Source organism: Diabrotica virgifera, chromosome 3 (assembly GCF_917563875.1).
Source record: "Diabrotica virgifera virgifera chromosome 3, PGI_DIABVI_V3a".
Classification (NCBI taxonomy): domain Eukaryota; kingdom Metazoa; phylum Arthropoda; class Insecta; order Coleoptera; family Chrysomelidae; genus Diabrotica; species Diabrotica virgifera.
In genome coordinates, this window is record NC_065445.1 from 250,137,188 (window position 1) to 250,158,361 (window position 21,174).

At 31.6% G+C, this 21,174-nt stretch overlaps 1 protein-coding gene across 3 annotated transcripts in view; it reads right to left on the bottom strand.

The window, feature by feature from the left end:
* LOC126881679 (elongation of very long chain fatty acids protein AAEL008004-like) overlaps positions 1-21,174 on the bottom strand; it is a 210,586-nt gene that overhangs the window by 34,936 nt on the left and 154,476 nt on the right. For all 3 annotated transcript variants that reach the window (XM_050646083.1, XM_050646084.1, XM_050646082.1), the window contains one exon: positions 12,516-12,598. In XM_050646083.1, the coding sequence (XP_050502040.1) occupies positions 12,516-12,598 (83 nt within the window). The remainder of the gene's footprint in view (positions 1-12,515; positions 12,599-21,174) is intronic.

Here is a 21,174-nt window from a genome sequence, read left to right on the forward strand (position 1 = left end):
CATGTTTAAACCGTTTATAACAATAGTTTGGTACCATTATATTATAGTATACGGTTTGCCCCGTGGGTTTGATCTACCTACCTCTAATCGAGGGATTTCGTATATCCTGGAAAAGATTACGGTGTAATTTGCATTATAATAAAGATTATATGTTATTGTAATGTTTATTAGTACCTACTGGAGCCTTTCATTATTGTGTTCAAAGCCTTCTGAGAAAAGATCATGGTGATTAGCAGACGTACCGATAGAACGTGTACATAGCCAACAAAATCCTTCTTTACAAAGTTAATAATCCGCATAAATAAGAAGAATCATTATTGTAATTTTACAAGTTAATATCTTTATCATCTCAGCTTATACTTACACCGCATCCCTCGGTAGACCGCAAGCTATAGTAGAAACCTGACTGTAGACCGCATACTATACTTTTATTACTAAAAGTTTTGTTTATTTTACTTGTTTCTTCTTTGTTTTTCAACACAAGAAACGACAAAAGTAATTTCATAAAAAAGAACTTTTTGATACATGTCAACAGAGAGAAAATGTTAATATTTTGCCTGTCACAGAAAAAATCATTTTTGCCACAGAGTAAAACAAGATATTTCAACTATATTATTATTTATCTATGTTAGTCCGTTCTTTAACGGTAAAATATTGCAAAATCTCTAAATTTTAAAGAACCACTTGGATTGACATGAAATTTGGCATACACATAGCTAACAAGTCAAAGAAAAAAAGTGATATTGTGCCGATATGTGCTTTTGCCCTGGGGGTGGTTTTTACCCCCTCATGGGGGTGAAAAAATATTCGTCCAAAGAAAGTCAGGAAATGGATAAACTGGCTAATTTTAAGTAACTTTTGTTCTATACAGTTTTTTCACGAAGTCAATAATTTTCGAGTTATTTGGCAGTGAATATTTTCATTTTTTTAACAAAATAACCACGCTTTTAGACGGTTTTTCTCAAATAACTCAAATAGTAAGTATTTTCTCGAAAAAATATTCTTAGGAAAAATATAGCCCGTAAATTTTTTTAAAAAATGATGTATATATCACGTCTCCACACCTAGTAGAAGCTGAGTTATAGCTAAGGAAATAAAGGTTCATATTCGTCAAATTCCAAATGGAATACTTTAACATGAAATAACAAAAAATGAAGCACATTTCGGGGAAAACTCATTACAACTTGTTTAAAGTGTATAAAAAAAGCTTCATTTTTGTTTTATAAAAAAAATTTTTAGCATCAAAATTAAACAAGTTACGCTCAAAATAAAGTTAGTTCCTTTTGGTTTTGGTAAAAAAATCGAGAAAATCACCCCCTAATTAGTATCTTAAATGAACTTAATCGTTACGACTTCACAAGTTTCTTGACTCGTGTATATATTGTTTATATGATCTGTCAGTTTCATCGGTTCAAAGTCCTTATTATTGAAAGGGCTGTAGTTAAAAGGGGTTGAACGAGTCACTGATCACGAATGTATGCAAATTTAGAAACACCAAATCTGAATCAATTTTTGTCTAACAGAAAAACAAAAAAGTACATGATATTCAGAACAGCAAATCTAACTTTTTTTTTGTTTTTCAAGATTTTTGGTACCTCTAACAATTTTTAAGTTATTTTGAAAAAAAGCATATTTTTAAAAATTTAAATTTTTAAAAATTTTATTTTGAAACCAAATTTTTTCAAAAATAAGCACTTGGAATCGATGAAACTTACAGATCATATAAACACAACATAAGTAAAATAATTTCTGGAGCGGTAACGATTAATTTCATTTAAGTTGCTAATTAGAGGGTGGTCTTCCAGATTTTTTTTGCAAAAACAAAAGGGACCAACTTTATTTTGAGCGTAACTTGCTTAAATTTAATGCTAGAAACTTTTTGTAAAAACAGAAATAAAACTTTTTTTAAACACTTTAAAAAAGTTAAAATGGGTTTTCCCCAAAAAGTGCTTAATTTTTTGGATATTTCACGTCGAAATATTCTATTTGAAATTTGGTGAATATGAATCTATTTTTTATTGGCTATAACTCTGGTTCTACGAGATCCAGAGACCTAACGCGTACACCATTTTTTTTTACTTTTTTATAAGCTATATTTTTGCTAGGAACGTTTTTTTCGACAAAATACTTACTTTTTGAGTTATTTGCGAAAAACCGTCTAAAAATGTGGTTATTTTGTTGAAAAATGAACATATTCACTCACAAATAACTCGAAAAGTGTTGACTTGGCGAAAAAGCTCTATAGAACAAAAGTTACTTAAAATTAGTCAGTTTACCAATTTTCGGACTTATTTTGGACATATATTGTTTAACCCCCAAGAGGGGGTGAAAGTCTCCCCCAGGGCAAAAGCACACATCGGCACAATATCACTTTTTTTCTTTGACATGTAAGCTATACGTATGCCAAATTTCATGTCAATCGAACCGGTTCTTTAAAATTTAGAGCAAAAACCGTGAAAGAATGGACTATGTGCAAACTGCATCAAATTGCATTAAATGCAATATCCCACCGAACGGGCAAACGATACGAGTGGCCTGTGACGTCAGAGCCCAGCTCTCGCTTTTGAAGTTGTTTGAAACGGAAATTTTAGGCGCGGAACTTTGACCATATGTTGTACGTACACTATTCATTGTTAAGACGTAATATTTTGAATATAACATTTTAAAACATAAATTAACAATTTTATGCAAAAAATTTTTTAGTGCCAGTTCCCTATTTCATCGAATGTACAATTCGTCGACGAACATTTGTTCGCATGGATTTTTCGTCGACAAACTGTTATTTATCTTTAGGATAAAGGGATTAATGGTGACAAACGACGGATTATAGGTTTTTATTTTGTTAACTGGAAACGTATCTGAATTTTTTTTTTCGAATTTTGTTACTTTTTTTTTCTAAATCTTAATTATTTTTAAATTTAATAAAAAAATTGGCTGCGGTGGGAGAGTAGACAGCAAATATAAACCGATATTTTAATTAGTGATGTTGTACCGTTCTTCTTTTTGGTGTCGGCGCACTTGCGAACGGAGCATTTCCGGACAAGTAAAATTTGGGGGCACTTGCGGACAAGACGAAATATGCGAGATGCTGAGGTAAATAACTTGTTAGGGAATCGAGACATTTTCGTACAATGTTTTCGACTGCAATAAGTCAATATCAATAAATAAAGTAAAGAAATAGTGAGAATAAATTTCCGTTCACACTTTATCCAAGGTTTAGGACTGGCAATCTATAATATTATTTTTTTTAATATGGTACAAAGAAACTTATATTATATTGGCGTGTTTAGAAGTTTTTTTTGCCATCATTATTCCCTTTGGGTCTTTGTCGACGAAAAATCCATTCGATCAAAAATTCGTCGACGAATTATTGTAAGTACATTCGATGAATTGTGCATTCGATCAACTGTTTGTCGACCAAATGTTGTCGACTAATTTTCCGTCGACGAAGTGTTCTCGACCAACTTTCCAACACCGGATGATATACAATATACATATCGTATTTTGAATAATAAACATTTTTTTTCGTAAGACTGTACTTCTTATGGCGTCCTTCACCTTAAACCTGACAAATTATTATAATAACAACAATTTATTTAAAATATTTTTATTCTCTCTGGTATATTTATTAATGAAGCTTTATCTCTTCCATTGACGTCATTAGTAAATAAGAAACTACCTGCTACAGGAAACACCTGGTCGGTTAACATAAATATAAAATCGTCCATTAAAATTTAATTTCAAAGGGATCCCCTTTTCAGATATTTTGCTATTTTTATCGACTTTAAATTTAGATTTATAGGAATAATTCAGTCAATTTGTACTCTACGAACTCCCTAGTGGGAAAGTATTTCTGATTTCTTTCATTATATAATAATATGTATTTTGGGCTGCTGAATCCGAATATGAGGTTTGCGGACAAAATTTCTTGACGGAACATTGAAAAAATCGCAAAAAAATGAAACATTTTTGCTTTTTTCCACTTTTTTGCTCAAATCTCGAAAACTATTAACTTTTAGTAAATGGTCTGTTAACAGAAATTAAAGTACTTAAAATTCTCTACAAATATCACTATCTACTTTTTTTCCAGACGAACTGTTCGGTCTAAAGTGCAAGTTGAAAACTGCCAATTTTTAACGGTCTCGGCAAAACCCACTTTTTCCGTTCCAAAACTTTATTTTTTATTAGAATGCTGTCATTTGATAAATTTCTCCTAATTTTCTGTACAAATAATAAATGTTAGTTCATAATATGTATATGGTATGCCTCTTGTCACAACTTCCATGAATCAATTCCATCCTAAAATACCGAGAATGTCTAGAGCCACAGAAGATCAAGCACAGATGGAATCACAGTTTCAGTTGGTGTGAACATTCCCTTCGGATCTGTTATCCTGATTTCTGATAAACCTTGAGGTTTTGTCCTTTCAAAATGTATTAGTTGAACAGCTCCCTGACTTCCATAAACCTCAGGCGCGAGTTTAGTTTTTAACCGAGGAATGGATTGGTTAGGAGCTACTGCATGTTTTGGTGCAATACAAGAAATACCACCCACGACGTGAAAAGTGTGGTATCCGTCGATTTTATGTACGTTAAAATAAGTGTTAACGTACACGTGTTGTGTAAAGCAAGCCTGGACAATTTTCTGTGGATCGCCTGCGATTGCTGACACTTGCAGACAAGCAACGCGCTTGCTCAAAGTCTTGTAGCGGCAGTAAGGTCCAGATAATTCGTCTTACCATACTTTGCAGGGTTGGCCGTTTTCTCTACAAAAAGTACGGCTCAAGAAAATAGGTTGATGTAGCTTCCTCTTTGGGGTTTTGTTCATCCTATACAGAAGCTGTTCGCCTGAAGTGTCAGCATTCGCAGGCGATCCGCAGAAAATTGACCTGCCGTGCTTTACACAGTAGGTGTACGATAACGCTGATTTTAACATACATACAATCGATGGATACCACAGTTTTCACGTCATGGATGGCATTTCTTGTATTGCACCAAAACATGCAGTAACTCCTAACCACTCCATTCCTCGGTTAAAAACGAAACCCGCGCCTGAGGTTTATAGAAGTCAGGGACCTGTTCAACTAATTCATTTTAAAAGGACAAAACCTCAAGGTTTATCAGAAATCAAGATAACAGATCCGAAGGAAATGTTCACACCAACTGAAACTGTGACTCCATCTGTGCCTGATCTTCAGTGGCTGTAAGGGAAAAGCAGAGACATTCCCGGCCTCTTAGGATGGAATGGATTCATGGAAGCTGTCACAAGGGACATAGCATGTGATCTGACATTTATTATTTGTACCGAAAACTAAGAGAAAGGACCCCGCAGAAACTTTATGGGAAATGGCTCTCTGTCAAATGCTCTGAAACTTTGGGTTCTGGTAGTCCTTGATGTGTAGAACAAAAGACTCAATAGCTCCAAAATACCATAGCTCCCAAAAAATCATGGTTTTACGATATAAGCCTCTGAAGTTATAGGTACAGTGACGACGTTTGAGTTGGAATAAATTCATTTTCTCGAGAATGGGCGACTCTGGAGATAAATTAGAAATTATTTCGATTTTTATTTTTAAATTACAATTTTTTGGCATATATATCATACTAGTGACGTCATCCATCTGGGCGTGATGGCGCAATCGATGATTTTTTTAAATAAGAAAAGGGGTCGTGTGGTAGCTCATTTGAAAGGTTATTCAATTCTATATTCAATAATATAAACATTAACATAATTATTTATACAGGGTGCAAAAAGAAGAATGTATATAAATTATTTAATTCGAAATACATTTTAATGTTGTCCGAAACCAGGAAAAAATGTTTATTTGATAAATAACTATAGTTTTTCGCTTAAATTCAATACTAAAGCTGCCACCCACCTGCCTCTTAGCAGTTTGAACATTTAGTTTAAGCGAAAGGGGCCGTGAGATAGCTTATTTGAAAGGTTATTTAATTCTCTATTTACTAATATAAACATTAACATAATTATTTATACAGGGTGCCCAAATTTTTTTTTTTAATTAAATTAATTGAGACAAAAAGAAGAATGTATATAATTTATTTAATTCGAAATACATTTTACTGCTGTCAGAAAACAGAAAAAATGTTAATTTGAAAAATAAACATTGCTTTTCGCTTAAATTAAATGTTCAAACTGTTAGGAGGCAGGTGGGTGGCAGCTTTAACATTGAATTTAAGCGAAAAACAATATTTATTTATCAAATGAATCTTTTTTTCCTGTTTTCGGACAACAATAAAATTGATTTCGAATTAAATAAATTATATACATTCCTCTTTTTTGTTCTGAAGCTATTTTCTTGTGGCATTTTTATAATGAAGTATATTCAAATGGGAAATAAGCCACAATTTTACCTAAAAATGATTTTATTAACGTTTAGTAAAGTCGTCCCAGGAACGCAACTCATCAATATTGGCAATATCATTTTAAAGTCGTCTACTATAAAATGTATAATACGTGTCTGAATTGCCGATATAAATGAGTCAGATTAAATAAATTATTAGAAGAATTTTTTACTAAACAACAACATTTTTGTTTATTTAGTATTATTTTGTATTTTGACAACGACACCCGACTTGGGCGTCGAAACGTTAATAAAATCATTTTTAGGTAAAATTGTGGCTTATTTCCCATTTGAATATACTTGATTCCTATTTTTGTCTCAATTAATTTAATTAAAAAAAAATTTTTTGGGCACCCTGTATAAATAATTATGTTAATGTTTATATTATTGAATATAAAATTGAATAACCTTTCAAATGAGCTATCACACGACCCCTATTCTTATTTAAAAAAATCATCGACTGCGCCATTACGCCCAGATGGATGAGGTCACTAGTATGATATATAAAAATAAAAATCTACCTGATTTGTAATTTATCTCCAGAGTCGCCCATTATCGAGAAAATGAATGTATTCCAAGTCAAACGTCCTCACTGTACCTATAACTTCAGAGGCTTACCTATATCTTAAAACCATGATTTTTTGGAGCTATGCATCCATTGAGTCTTGTGTTCTGCACATCAAGGACTACCAGAACCCAAAGTTTCAGAGCATTTGACAGAGAGCCATTTCCCATAAGGTTTCTGCGGGATCCATTTAATTTCAAATGACAGCATTATAATAAAAAATAACGTTTTGGAATGTAAAAAGTGGGTTTTTCCGAGACCGTTAAGAATTGGTAATTTTCAATTTGCATTTTAGACCATACGGTTCGTCTGAAAAAAAAAAGTAATTACTGATGTTGGTAGAGAATTTTAAGTATTTTAATTTCTGTTAAGAGACCATTTACTGAAAGTTAATGGATTTTGAGATATAAGCAAAAAAGCGAGAAAAAGCAGAAATTTTACGATTTTTTTGCGATTTCTTTCAATGTTCCGTCACGAAATTTTGTCCGCAAACCTCATATTCGGATTCAGCAGCCCAAAATACATATATAATGGAAGAAATCAGAACTACCCCAAAACTTTCCTGTTCAAAACACAATTTATTGAATAAGAACTCTTATTGAGTACGATATTCTCAGAAAAGTCAACGTATGGGTTTTATTCCAATATCATTTTTGAATATACATACACAAGGAGTATAATCTTCTTTCAAGTGCCATCTCAGAAAAGTCAACGTATGGGTTTTATTCCAATATCATTTTTGAATATACATACACAAGGAGTATAATCTTCTTTCAAGTGCCATCTCCGCGGCGTAGGTCAGCAATCATCATAGCTATTCGGACTTTAGACACGGCTGCTCTGAAAAGTTCATTTGATGTATCATTCTCTCAGGTTGCGCAGCCATGTTATTCTACGTCTCCCTATACTTCTTTTTCCTTGAATCTTTCCCTGCATAGTAAGTTCTAGCACGTTGTATCTCCATCCACGTGTAATATGTCCGAAAAATTCCAATTTGTTTGTCTTGATTGTACCTTTATTTATATATTTATATACATTTCTTTATTGATCTTTCTCAGAACCTGTTTGTTTGTGACGTGTTCTGTCTATGATATTTGATATTTTTACACCCACAACTCAAATGATTCCAGTTTTTTCATTGATGCCACATTTAAGGTCCAAGCTTTCATTCCATAAGAGAGAATCGAGAAAATGTAGCACCTAGTCAACCCAACCCTTAGCACTAACTTCAAATCTCTTGTGCAGAGCACTCTTCTCATTTTGTTAAAATTTGCTCTAGCCTTTTCTATTCTGATTTTAATTTCCTAGAAGTAATCATTTGTGGAGTTGATCATTGTTCCAAGATATGCATATTGGTCTATTTGTTCGACGTCGGTTCCGTGTAGGAAAAGATTCTCGTTATTTCTAAGAGTTTTAGATATTGTCACATATGTTGTCTTCTTGACGTTAATTGCTAGAAGGTATTCTTGTCCATACAAGATTTTCAACATTTTCGGTTAAGATAATAGGGTGATTCGCATATTTAATGTTGTTAACGGGAACTGCATTTACCTTTATTCCAGCTTTCACCCTAACTCTTTTAAGATCACTTCCGAGTAGGCATTAAAAATAATTAGCGAACAAACGCATCCCTGTCTCACCCCACGTCTACAACTTGCCTTGGAGACGTCACTAAGATCGGCGACCAATAGGAAGACCAAAGATGAGAAGCGTAGATGACATAAAAACAATAGCTGGAACAAATTGGAAATATGTTGCTCAGAATAGAGACGGATGGAAGGAGTTGGGAGAGGCTTATGTCCAAACGTGGACGATAAAAGGCTAAGAAGAAGAAGAAGAACCATTGAAACAAAGAAACATTGCAGTCAGGGATGTTGTAAAATGTATTGTAAAGTTTTAAAAATAGCACGACTTGGTGTATTGACGTAAATGGACATTTTATGAATCTCCTAATGAGGTGACTTTTACTGGTTTTCTAAAATTCGTGTCGTTAAACTTTTTACTAATTTATTGACAATAGACCTTGGTATGAGATTACTAGGATATAAATTATTGAAAATTATTCAAATTAAACAAGTTTATTGATCTGAATGTATTATTTTAACTTCAGCGAAGACAATGTAAATAAAGCCACAAAACATCCGGGATGCTGCCAGATCGAAGTGAAACTACCCGTTTTTTACATAATCTCGTTCCTAAGGCTAAGGCTCCACGGGCGACAAATTTACGCTAGCAGTAGCCGTAAAACGAACTTAAGGTTCAGCGGAACGGAATAGGAATAGCCGAACTCAAGCGACTACGCACAAGTCATGTGGTCGGTTCAGTTCGGCTATTCCTATTCCGTTCCGCGGAACCTAAGTTCGTTTTACGGCTACTGCTAGCGTAAATTTGTCGCCCGTGGAGCCTTAGCCTAACTGGCGGAAAAGCCAGTCGTGCTTTCGATGCCATTCCATCACGTGGAACAGTGGTTCCAAATCCTGAAAACGTGGTCATAAAAAAAGTCCCTCTTTAGGGATTTTCATGTTTACAGTTGTTTTCTCATACTATTTTAGAGCCGTAATACGCAGGTATGAGGATCAGACTCTTATTTATAGCCTAGGGACAAGTGAGCTATGTGCGATGTTATTTTGGTAGTTTGGTACTTTATCTCTGAAGGCACGTATCCACTAAGGTTGTGCTCCGCGCTCCTGCAACTGCTCCACCTACTGGATACGTTGGCGCTCCCGAACTGTGCAACAGTGCTCGCTCCGCCTCGGCTCTCCAATCGGAGCTTGGTGGTTTATATGTATTCGCCGTGTGCAAGTACTTGGAGGGGATACAAGAAACGATCGTGCGCGAATAGCGGAGAAATCTTACAACTTTCTTAAATAATTCATATTGTCAATTGAAATTGTCAAATTGACATCTATTTCATATCTACTGTCAATGAAGAAGAAAAATTATGTGTTGCTCCACAATTGATATGATATGCAATTATTATATAAAAGTAAATTTAATTAATTGTATTTTGCTTGTAGTAGGTAGTGCATTTTAATAATTAATTTTATTTACTACATACAATTGTTTACCTTTTAATAACATAACCTTAATATTACTTTTTCTTCTTATAATTTTTTTGGGCTATGGCCTTGACAATTGTCCAGTAACCAGGACCAATATGATTGCCCAGTATAATTAAAAGTGCGAAAAATGTTGCTGAGCTATGAAACCAGGTGTCGCTTTTCCGAACTTGCATGGTCCCAATAGGAGCGCATGCCGTTTTGATTGGAGCAGTTGCAGGGAGTGCGGGGCGCAACCTTAGTGGATACGTGCCTTGATGGTAATATAGCTAACATCAAGCTAACATGGATCTTTCCAGTACTCCTTTTGTCAAATTTAGTGTTTTCGCTACATGTAAGAACCGGCAAAACACACTGGTTGAAAACATTTTTTTCAAACAAGCTGGAATATTAGACTTGAAAGTATTGTTCAATCTGTCAAGTGTGATACATCTGATTATCTCTGCCTAAGCAAATCTCATACCCCAGATATTTGTAAGCTATTACTTGGTCGATGCTATGGCTTTAAATTTGAATTTTATCGTTGACTACAAGGTTGGTCATAAATTTTGTTTTTGAGGTGTTCATTTTAAGACGCTTTGTCTAGCGTGTTTTTGACGCTTCATATAGCGATTCCAGCATTTTTGTTGCATTATCAACTCTATCAGATAAGTAACTCTTAGGTGGTTCAGATCCTCTCCATTTATATTAATTTCCATATTATCTTCTCAATCCATTCGCTTGAAAATTATATTCAAGTACAGCTGTAAACAATTTTGGGGAGATAGTATCACCCTGTCTAATCCCACTTCCACGTTGCAACATCTTGGTTCCGTCAAACTGAAGGCTATATCTTTAAGGACGCTTGTAACCCTATGTGAGTCTAAGGAGTGTACCTTAACCTGAGTAAAGGACTAAACGCATAAGGGGATAGTAGGATGTGCTCAGACTCTAGATCCTGCTAATCCTTGGAGAGTTGGAATAGCTCGTTATCCAGACGTACCGAAGAGCGGATCATCTCAGGCTCTGTTCTGATAATACGGAGTGATATAATGGACTTTTCCTAATACAATTACTCAGAAAGAGGCTTTACTCCCTGTCTGCAATATAGCATATGGCATATAATCGACTTGTTTTCATTTGTACATAAATTTGCAGTATCTCTTTGCATCCTGTATTGGAGAGAGCAACTGAGTCAAATTTCTACAATCGTTATAGAGAGTTAATTATAGTCCGCGTTGACATACGTTATATGAGGGACGAGGTGAGTTCTAATGATATAAGGTTGGATATTTAAGATTAGATGTGGTGTATTGTATCTCAATGATAGACCTGGTAGGGCTGATGATGGAAAAAGTGTGCTTTGTGTAATGATATGGAGGTGGAAGATATTCTGCACTTCATTAGACCATGCCCGATACTACGTGAATACAGAATGAAGTGGTTCGAAAAAGGAAGATTGGAAAGGGAAGAATTGTTGGAACTTATGAGAGGTTTGGGCTGAACGAAACTATTTGGATACGCAAGGGATGCATGGAAGTATAGATACAAGCTAGTGTTGGAATATTACACTAGACTATTAACCTCATGCGGAATGGGACGTTTCATCGCCGCCGGTTCATCGCCGCCGTTTCGATGCCGCCGGTTCATCGCCGGCCGTTTCATCGCCAGTTAGTCAGTTGATCTTGTATTATGAGAGATGACACGACACGACGTTAAATTCAGTTCAAAACTTATGACAAATAAATAAAAAAAAAATTTTTTATATTAATTTACTGTTTTATTTCTACTTCCCCTAAATTAAAAGATTAAGTATGGCAACGGGAATGGTCATATCTCGCATTTCCTAGAATTCCTAATTAATACTAAAAATAAATAATAAATGTAACTGTCGAAAATTGGTCGAAAATTCGGAAATATATCAGTTAGCGATTAACTGACTGGCGATAAACCGGCGGCATCGAAACGGCCGACGATGAATCGGCCGGCGATGAACTGGCGGCATCGAAACGGCGGCGATGAACTGGCGGCGATGAAACGTCCTAGACCCAACCTCATGACATGCTAATATGTAAAAGTTAATCTAATTTTTTTACTGCAGTTTATACTTATCAATTAATAAGTGACCTTTTCGAATTTATTAAATCATAATTAATATTTAATTGAATTTAGTATCTCTTACATTACGTATTCTGGTGCCAAGTATAATCTTACCCAAGTACGGAATTTCACTGGAAACTAGTTATCATGTTCTTCATATTTATTAGTTATATTTTTTGTTAATTATTGTTAATTTTATTGCTATTTATAAGAAAAAAAATGTTGATTCATATTTTGGCTAACCCCCCAGACGACCAATGGTCAGGGGGAAAATGTTTGTTTTATTGTGAGAGCTATTACATTAAGCATTACTGTATTTTAAACCAATAAACATTTCTGAAAATTTGAAAAAAAAATTCTGGATCTGTATTTTTTCGCTCATTAGAAAATGACGAAAAGTAAATCAAAATACTATAACCCATTTTATGGGATAAAGAAAAAGCTCAATTACCTTAACTATATATACATATGAAAGACATATCACTAACGTAGGAAATGGACCTGACATCAGAGGCCAATCGGCAGTCCTAGGATCTGAAAATAAAACAAACCGTTATTTATCATTGCCATAAAAATAAGTAAGTTTAATTTATATGTTTAAAAATATGAATCGGTAATTGGCAAACATACAAATTATTTTTTAAACAAAGTCGGATTTCTGACCATCTGGTTGGTGAAGTAATTTTTAATTTAATTAGATGTCAATGTTCTTGAACCGACAAAAATTTATAAACATGAAATGTTCACAATTATATTATTTTATTATTATTATGCACGATTATGATTTCGAAATGAATATTTTTTATTAAAAAAATATCCCGCATAAAACCACTGAGAGTTATAAAAAGGTACAACACAATTACATATTTTCAATTATTTTAAATATTGTAAAACTTCTCTCTCTTATTTATCGTTTCTGCCTGCAAGTATTTTTAGTAAGTTTAGCAAGTAAAATCATATAATTCCGGTGTTTTACGTCAATTTCAATTTTAGTCTGGGCTGATTATCGGAGAATGGGCCATTTTTGGGAAAAGTTATTTACCAGCAATTTTATTGCTGGAATCGAATCTTATTATTGTATATATTAATAATATAGATATGCAAAGTCCGCAGATAGTGTGCTACTTTTTTTATAAACAAAATGGCGCCCGAAAATCGTGTTTTTTTCAATTATTGCTCTAGAACTCCGAAGATTTTAACTTTACAACAAAAACACTCAAATAAAAATTCACCGTGATTAAATTCTGCATAGAGACGTGTTTTTCCCGATATGATCCGACGAAAATTTTCCTCGGAAAATGCGGGTTTTCCCAACAAAATCTTTAATTTTCAAATAAAGTTTTAGATAAGTAATTATTTACCAATAATTAAATAATTTGGTGACTTAAAAGCCTTCTTGGTTTAGATTATAGTTCCAGAAGCTGGTGAAAATTAAACGAATATTTTAGCAACAATTCAATTGTTAATTAATAATTTACGGTCGCAATAATAACCAAAATAAATATGATACACTGATCAAACTTTGAAACCTTATAAAGATGAGATGACTATTTAACATTTTGTCGACAAAATATAAATTTTTTATTTTTTTGCATAATCTTTAAATGTTTAAAAAAAAATAGTTATAAACAAATTAACGTTTCTCAGAATGTTTTTATTATATTATAATTTTAAAAAATAGCTAAAATGCGCATTTTAAGTATCTTGAAAATGAATGCTTTAAAACTTTTTTGCAACCATTTGCAAAAAAGTTATGAAAGAGCAAAGTAAACATACGATTACTACGGTGTTAATAATTTTTTTTAATTCTTTCAAAGCGTAGAAGTGAGTTTAAAGTACAAGCTAATTATTTATAACAAAATATCGATTATCAGCTTAATGGTTATATTTTAATTAAAGATTATAAATATATTTTTTTGTAATTTACACGCGCGAAAGTAGAATAATACAGTACCGTAGCTACCCGCCCACATACACAACTCGCGCGAGTTTAAGCGTGTCAGTCGCTTCGAGTGAACATTTTATCTCCGGCTCTGTATCAAGCTTACTTTGGCGCTAAAAATTACAAAAAAAAGTATTTTTAATCTTTGATTAAAATATAACCATTGCACTAATTTTTGACATTCTTTGTGAATAATTAGATTGTACCATAGACTCACTTTTAAGCTTTGAAACAATTAAAACAAAGTATAAACAATGGAGATATCGTATATTTATTTTGCTGTTTGCTAACTTTTTTGCAAATGGTTGGAAAATTTTTTTAAGGCATTCATTTTCAAGACCTATGAAATACGCATTTTAAATATTTTTTAAAATTAGAATATAATAAACAATTTCTAAGAAATGTTAATTTGTTTATAACAATTTTTTTTAAACATTTAAAGATTATGCAAAAAAATGAAAAATTTATATTTTGTCGACAAAATATTAAATAGGCATCACACCTTTATAATCTTTCTAAGTTTGATCAATGTCTCATGATTATTTTGGTTGTTATTGCGACTGTAAATTGTTAATTAACATATGAATTGTTGCTAAAATATTCATTTCATTTTAACCGGCTTCTGAATTTATAATCTATACCAAGAAAGCTTTTATTTCACCAAGCTATATAATTATTGATAAATAATTACTGGCCCAAAAAATGTATTTGAAAATTCGAGATTTTGTTGGGAAAACCCACATTTTCCGAGGAAAATTTTCGTCGGAGCAAATCGGAAAAAACATGCCTCTATGTAGAATTAAATTGGGGTGAATTTTTATTTGAGTATTTTTGGTGTAAAGTTAAAATCTTCGGAGTTATAGAGCAATAATTGAAAAAAATACGATTTGTCGGCGCCATTTTGTTTATAAAAAAAGTAGCACACTATCTGTGGACTTTGCATACCTATATTAATAATATATAGGATCTTATAATTCGATTAAAGCATGGTAAATAGCCTTTCTTTGTACTTTACTAATTAGACCAACGTATTATAACTATTTTTTTTCAAAATTTAAAGATTATGCAAAAAAAAGAAAAGTTTATATTTTGTCGATAAAATATTAAACAAGCATCTCATCTTTATAATCTTTATAAGTTTGATCAATGTATCATGATTATTTTGGTTATTATTGCGATCGTAAATTGTTAATTAACAATTGAATTGTTGCTAAAATATTCGTTTAATTTTCACCAGCTTCTGGAATTACAATCTATACCAAGAAATCTTTGATGTCACTAAGTTATTTAATTATTCATTAATAATTACTTACCTAAAACTTTATTTGAAAATTATAGTTTTTGTTAGGAAAACCCGCATTTTCCGAGGAAAATTTTCGTCGGAGCAAATCGTAAAAAACATATCTCTATGCAGAATTTAATTGCGGTGAATTTTTGTTTGGGTGTTTTTGTTGTAAAGTTAAAATCTTCGGAGTTATAGAGCAATAATTGAAAAAAATACGATTTGTCGGCGCCATTTTGTTTATAAAAAAAGTAGCACACTATCTGCGCACTTTGCATACCTATATTATTAATACTTATTTAGGATCTTATAATTCGATTCCAGCAATAAAATTGATGGTAAATAACTTTTCCATGAATTTTGCTAATTAGCCCACAGTATTTGCTAACGTTAAAATTACAGATCTTTTGATAAACTTTCAATAATTGTAGGGGAGCCCAAGCGGGGATTTTTGCAGTTACTCGAGCGCGTCAGATTATCATATGGGGAGAAACGTGGTACCCTGCAGATGTACCTCTACCATATAGTGGCTCTTAAAACAGGGGAGATCGTTCAGGGGCACCCGAAAAAAATCTATCCTTAAAAATACTCGAAATTGTCAGTTTAAGATAAGGTAAGTTAAGTACATGCAAAAGAGTGTATATTTCAAAAATATGACAATTTGAGCGGGGCGTACGGAAATGGACGAGTCAAAAAGTTTCACAAAAAAAGCGAATATTTCACGAAATGAACGTCAGATCGAAAAACTAAAAACTACGTGTTCAATATTTTTCAAAAATCTATCGAAAGATACCAAACATGACCTCCACGGAGAGGGGTGGGGATTAAATTTAAAATTTTAAATATAAATCCCGCGATATTTCGCAAAATAAACATCAGATCGAGAAACTGCAAAATACACTTATTCAATATTTTTGAAAAATCTATCGAATGGTACCAAACATGACTCCCTATGGAGGTGTGGGGGGTTACTTTAAAATCTTAAATAGGGGCCCCCATTTTTTATTGCAGATTTGGATTCTTTGCGTAAAAATAAGCAACTTTTATTCGAAACATTTTTTCGAATTATGGATAGATGGCGCTACAATCAGAAAAAACGATTGTTGGAAATGGAACATTAAATTAAAAAATGGAAAGTCCCCACTAAAATGGAAAATTTTACTTAAATTTTTTTGGTTTTATAACCTAATAATCAACTCAGTAGGTCCCCAAAGCGCTCAAGTGACTGCACATTTAGCATACTTTGCTCCTCTACCATAAAAAAAAAAGAATAAATACCAGAAAAATATATGCCATTTATAGATTACCAATCAGTATTCCAATATAGTATAGTATGACCAATTAATAACGAGTATGAAAAAAATTTTTTATTGCACAAAGTCTTAAAATTGGTAAAAATTGATATACAAAATGTCATCAAATTTAAGGGACTCCCATTAATACAGGTTTAATATCCTATTGAATATAAAAAAAATTTCATATCTTATGAATGTCAAAAAGAAATTTGTATGAGAGAAATTTTATAACCCCTTATATTTACTTGGAGAAATTCAATAAAAACCTTGAAAATTAGCAAAAATCGTTATAAAGAGACTCCTCAATAAATATAGATGTTCAAATATCCTTTTAAAGATTTGTTTCATTGATGATGATGATATTCAAAGAGAAAAAACTTGAGGAAAAATAAAGGCATTCAAATACGCAAAATCTACATTTTTTATTTCTGTTAGTCATGAAAACGAAAAATAACGCGATTTTTGGGAAAAAATTGTTGAGCGACCTCTAATAAAGCTTTATAAGGTTTGAAACTGTCAGGATCTTATTTTTTCATCGCAAAAAAGTAAAAAAAATCTTGGGTCAAAGAAAAAAAATACCGATTTATTTTGAACCATTCTAGTGCTCATCTTCTAGCTAGTACATTTAATCGTACCGCAATGATTTAGGGGAGTGCATTTAGATTTTCACTTCGGAAAAAATCAAACAAGATAAAACTTTCTGTAATTTCATTAAGAAATGTTTAATAAACAACAGATCAAAAAGTTCTACTCGAGAAGTGGGTGCTTCATTTTTTATTAAACAAATGAACAGCGAAGTTGATGTTTTTTTAAATAACTCCGAAAATATAATTTTTAGAAAAAAACTGACTTGACCATTGAAAAATTCAGAAAATTTTACAAAAAAAAATTTATAATAATATTTTTCTAAAATTAAATCTCTAGCTTCTGTAATTTTTTATTTATAACGCTAAAGTCACCCTTCTCACACACATTGGCGCACTGTAAACTAGCGTTGGAAGAAGTGCACGGTTGAGTTTTTTTAATGTAATTCTTTAACTAATGGATCAAAAGAAATTTTACAAATTGGACATGAAAGAAGATGAAATAAGCTATCTTATGGTTGTAATAAAAAGAAATAAAATGTATGGACATAAGTACGGTGTGGGCGGAAAGTGAGCCTTACATGGATTTTGTTTAAAAATGATTTAAAAATGTGTAACTAATACAATTTTACATATAAAGCTCTCAAATTTGCACAACTTACCTCTCAATAAATCTTACTAAACGATGTTTTGTTCAGAAAAAAATCTCAAAAATTTAATTCAAATAATACGATGTCTCAAAAAATGTAATTTTTGAAAACTTCGTAGTTTTACAGAATTCCCACCATTTTAAGACGGTATTACTCAAGTTTGAATAAATCTAATACAATTTTTTTGATATTTTTTTAAAGCTTGGGATGTAATCTTAAAAAAACACTAAATTATTTTAGTTTAAAAATGAAATAAACAATTTCTTTTTGAGAAAACTAAGAAAGATAACAAAAATGTAATACAAAAACCGAAAATTACCAGCTGAAAAAATGTATATACAGAGTGATCAAAACTTTTTTCTGTAAAACTTACCTAAAATACATTTAATAATAAGCTTCAACAATAATAAATGTCCAACAAAAAAATTTTTTTTAGCTCTTATACAGTATGTCTGCGTAACTTGGAACCTATTGATAACTTTTTTAATATCAGTTTTACGAAAAAAAAGTTATTCTTTATAAAACACTCTGCATCGTATATAACATAAGATGCAACCATCAAATATCAAATTTTGTTAATTTTGTACGAGGTATGTCAAAAAATATGAATTTCACTCAAGAGTAAAGTACCTTTATATTTCACAATATCGAAAATTTTTATAAAGAAAAGTTGTTTGGAATTAAAAACTATATTCCAATATGTAATTATATCCTTCTAATCGAAAATTTGTTTTTTTTTAATATTGTTTCAAATTAATTATACCCAACATCATTAAATTTTCACTTATTATTTATGATAACTGTTTTATTATTAATTTTATGAAGAAAGTTATTCGTCATAAATAGCTGTGCATGGTCTAACACTTAATATGCAAATATAAAATATTATCTTTTATCAATATTATACGAGGTATGTAAAAAAATTATATTTCGCGCAATAAATATGTACCTTTATCTTTATAGTTCACAATATTTTGATTAGAAGAGTGTAATTGCATATTGACACATCGCGCATCGTTTTTAATTCTGAACAACTTTCCATAATAACAATTTTCAGTATTATGAAAAATATAGGTATTTTACTCATAACTGAAATTTGTTTGATTGTATTCTACTTCTTTTTCATTTAAATATCCGCCATTTTGGATCCGCCATTTTGAAATTTAAATTTTTAATCTTTAATTCAGATTCAACAACCTGTTAAAAATAAAGACAATAAATGTTTTAGAAAAATGTTCTTTTTTATGTTCTTTTTAGAAAATCCGCATTTTGGATCCGCCATTTTATAGTTTATAATATTAACATTTAAGTTAGGTTTATCAAAGCTCTCAAAAATAAATATATGTAGAAATAAATACGTTTTGTAAAGAAATTATTATTTTACGACTATTTTTTAAATTATCCGCCATTTTGGATCTGCCATTTTATAATTTAAATTATCAAAATTTGATTCAGGTTCAGCAACCTCTCAAAAATATCCACATATATGTAAACAAACACGTTTTATAAAAAAAATTCGGATTTTACAACTACTTTTTAAGGATTTGTAGGAAAAAATCCGCCATTTTGAATCCGCCATTTTGAATTTGCAAATTGTAATGTCAGATTCGGGTTCAGCATAATCAAAACTAAAATAAAAACATTTTTTATCAAAATAAAATGTTGAATTCACCCATATTCTTAACATTATTTATACAAAACAATTGTTATTGTTGAAACAATTAATAAACAATTAGCGGCGCAATTTGCGAGTAGAACTTTTTACTTTAACATATTTATAAACTAACAAAAAAAGTTTTAGAAAAATATAACCTTGTTTGATTTTTTCCGAAACATTGTATCTTTTCGTTCTAATTGCACTCCCCTAATTACAACATTTCACTCTAATCTATTCATTACTTAAATATTCACATTATCATTACAAAAAATGCCAAGGCAGACCTTGACACTGAAATAAAAAGTCTATTACTAAATAGCTTACGATTATTTATTACTTAGATCCTCCCTGTTACATAAGGTGCCATACCCTGTTATAATAAAACAATAAAATGAATGTATTAAAAATCGAATAAAAGTTGTTAACGTCAATAGATGAATTTTATTATAAGTAAAAGTTGCGTAAATTTTTGGTGAATTCACATGATGAAAAGATTAAGGACTGCACACACGATCAAGTGTCAACAAAGAAAATGCCTAGATCTGTTGCCTACAGATATTGAGTGTCACAGGCCTATTTTGTTTAAAAAATATGCGAACTGTAATAATGGATTAAAAGGGAAATCAGAAAAAGAATATTGATGATTTAAAAGTTTGATTTAAAAAATTTGACGAATAAAAATATTAAAAAAAAAACATTAAATACAGAACACACCATTCATTTGCTTCGCAGGCCTGTCATCCCTTAGGCAACTGGTGAAGTACCATAAAGTCAAAGTCAAAGTTTTTCTACCTAATAAAAGTATTTAAAAATATTTTTAAAAGATATTTAAAATTGAAAAACCATTTGGACCATTTTCCTGGTGACACCTCCATAGCTTCTAAAAATTGCAAGCCAGATGGATGCTGCAGTGAAGATAAGAGGGAATTCTAAAAGTTGCAATTCACAACCCCATCTACAGCTTGGTAAATTCCAATGGAAAAGGGACCTAGTTACTCTATGGAAGTAATACTAATAGAAAAATAAAAATGTATACCATTTTTATTCAGCTGCAATGCGAAGGTAAAACTGTCTTATTTTTCACTTAGGACAGAGAGCGCAAACCAGCATTCTAAATCGATTAATCGTCGATATTTATCGGTATTTTTATGAAGTATTTATTTATTAATACAGTCCTGTAGATACCGCCCCTAACAGACATAAGGATTCAAAGCTTACAAAGCTTTCATACACTCAGTCATGTTATACCTTTCATACAAGTGACATACAGTTTTATTAACTCCCAATCGAGTCTAAGAATTTGCAATTCAACCCACTTCCATCCAGAGGCCAGTGCACTGGAGAAGAAGGCATCCATTCATTATCAAAGGTACCGTAACATATAGTTACATACATACATTCATACATGCATACACCTTCAATTAATTGATAAATTTTGCTTATATCGTATTTCGTCATAATATACAGGGCGTCCCGAAAAGATTGGTCATAAATTATACCACACATTCTGGGGTCAAAAATAGTTCGATTGAACCTAACTTACCTTAGTACAAATGTGCTTATAAAAAAAGTTACAGCCCTTCGAAGTTACAAAATGAATATCGATATTTTTCAATATATTGAAAACTATTAGAGATTTTTTATTGAAAATGTACATGTGTCATTCTTATGGCAGGAACATCTTAAAACAAAATTATAGT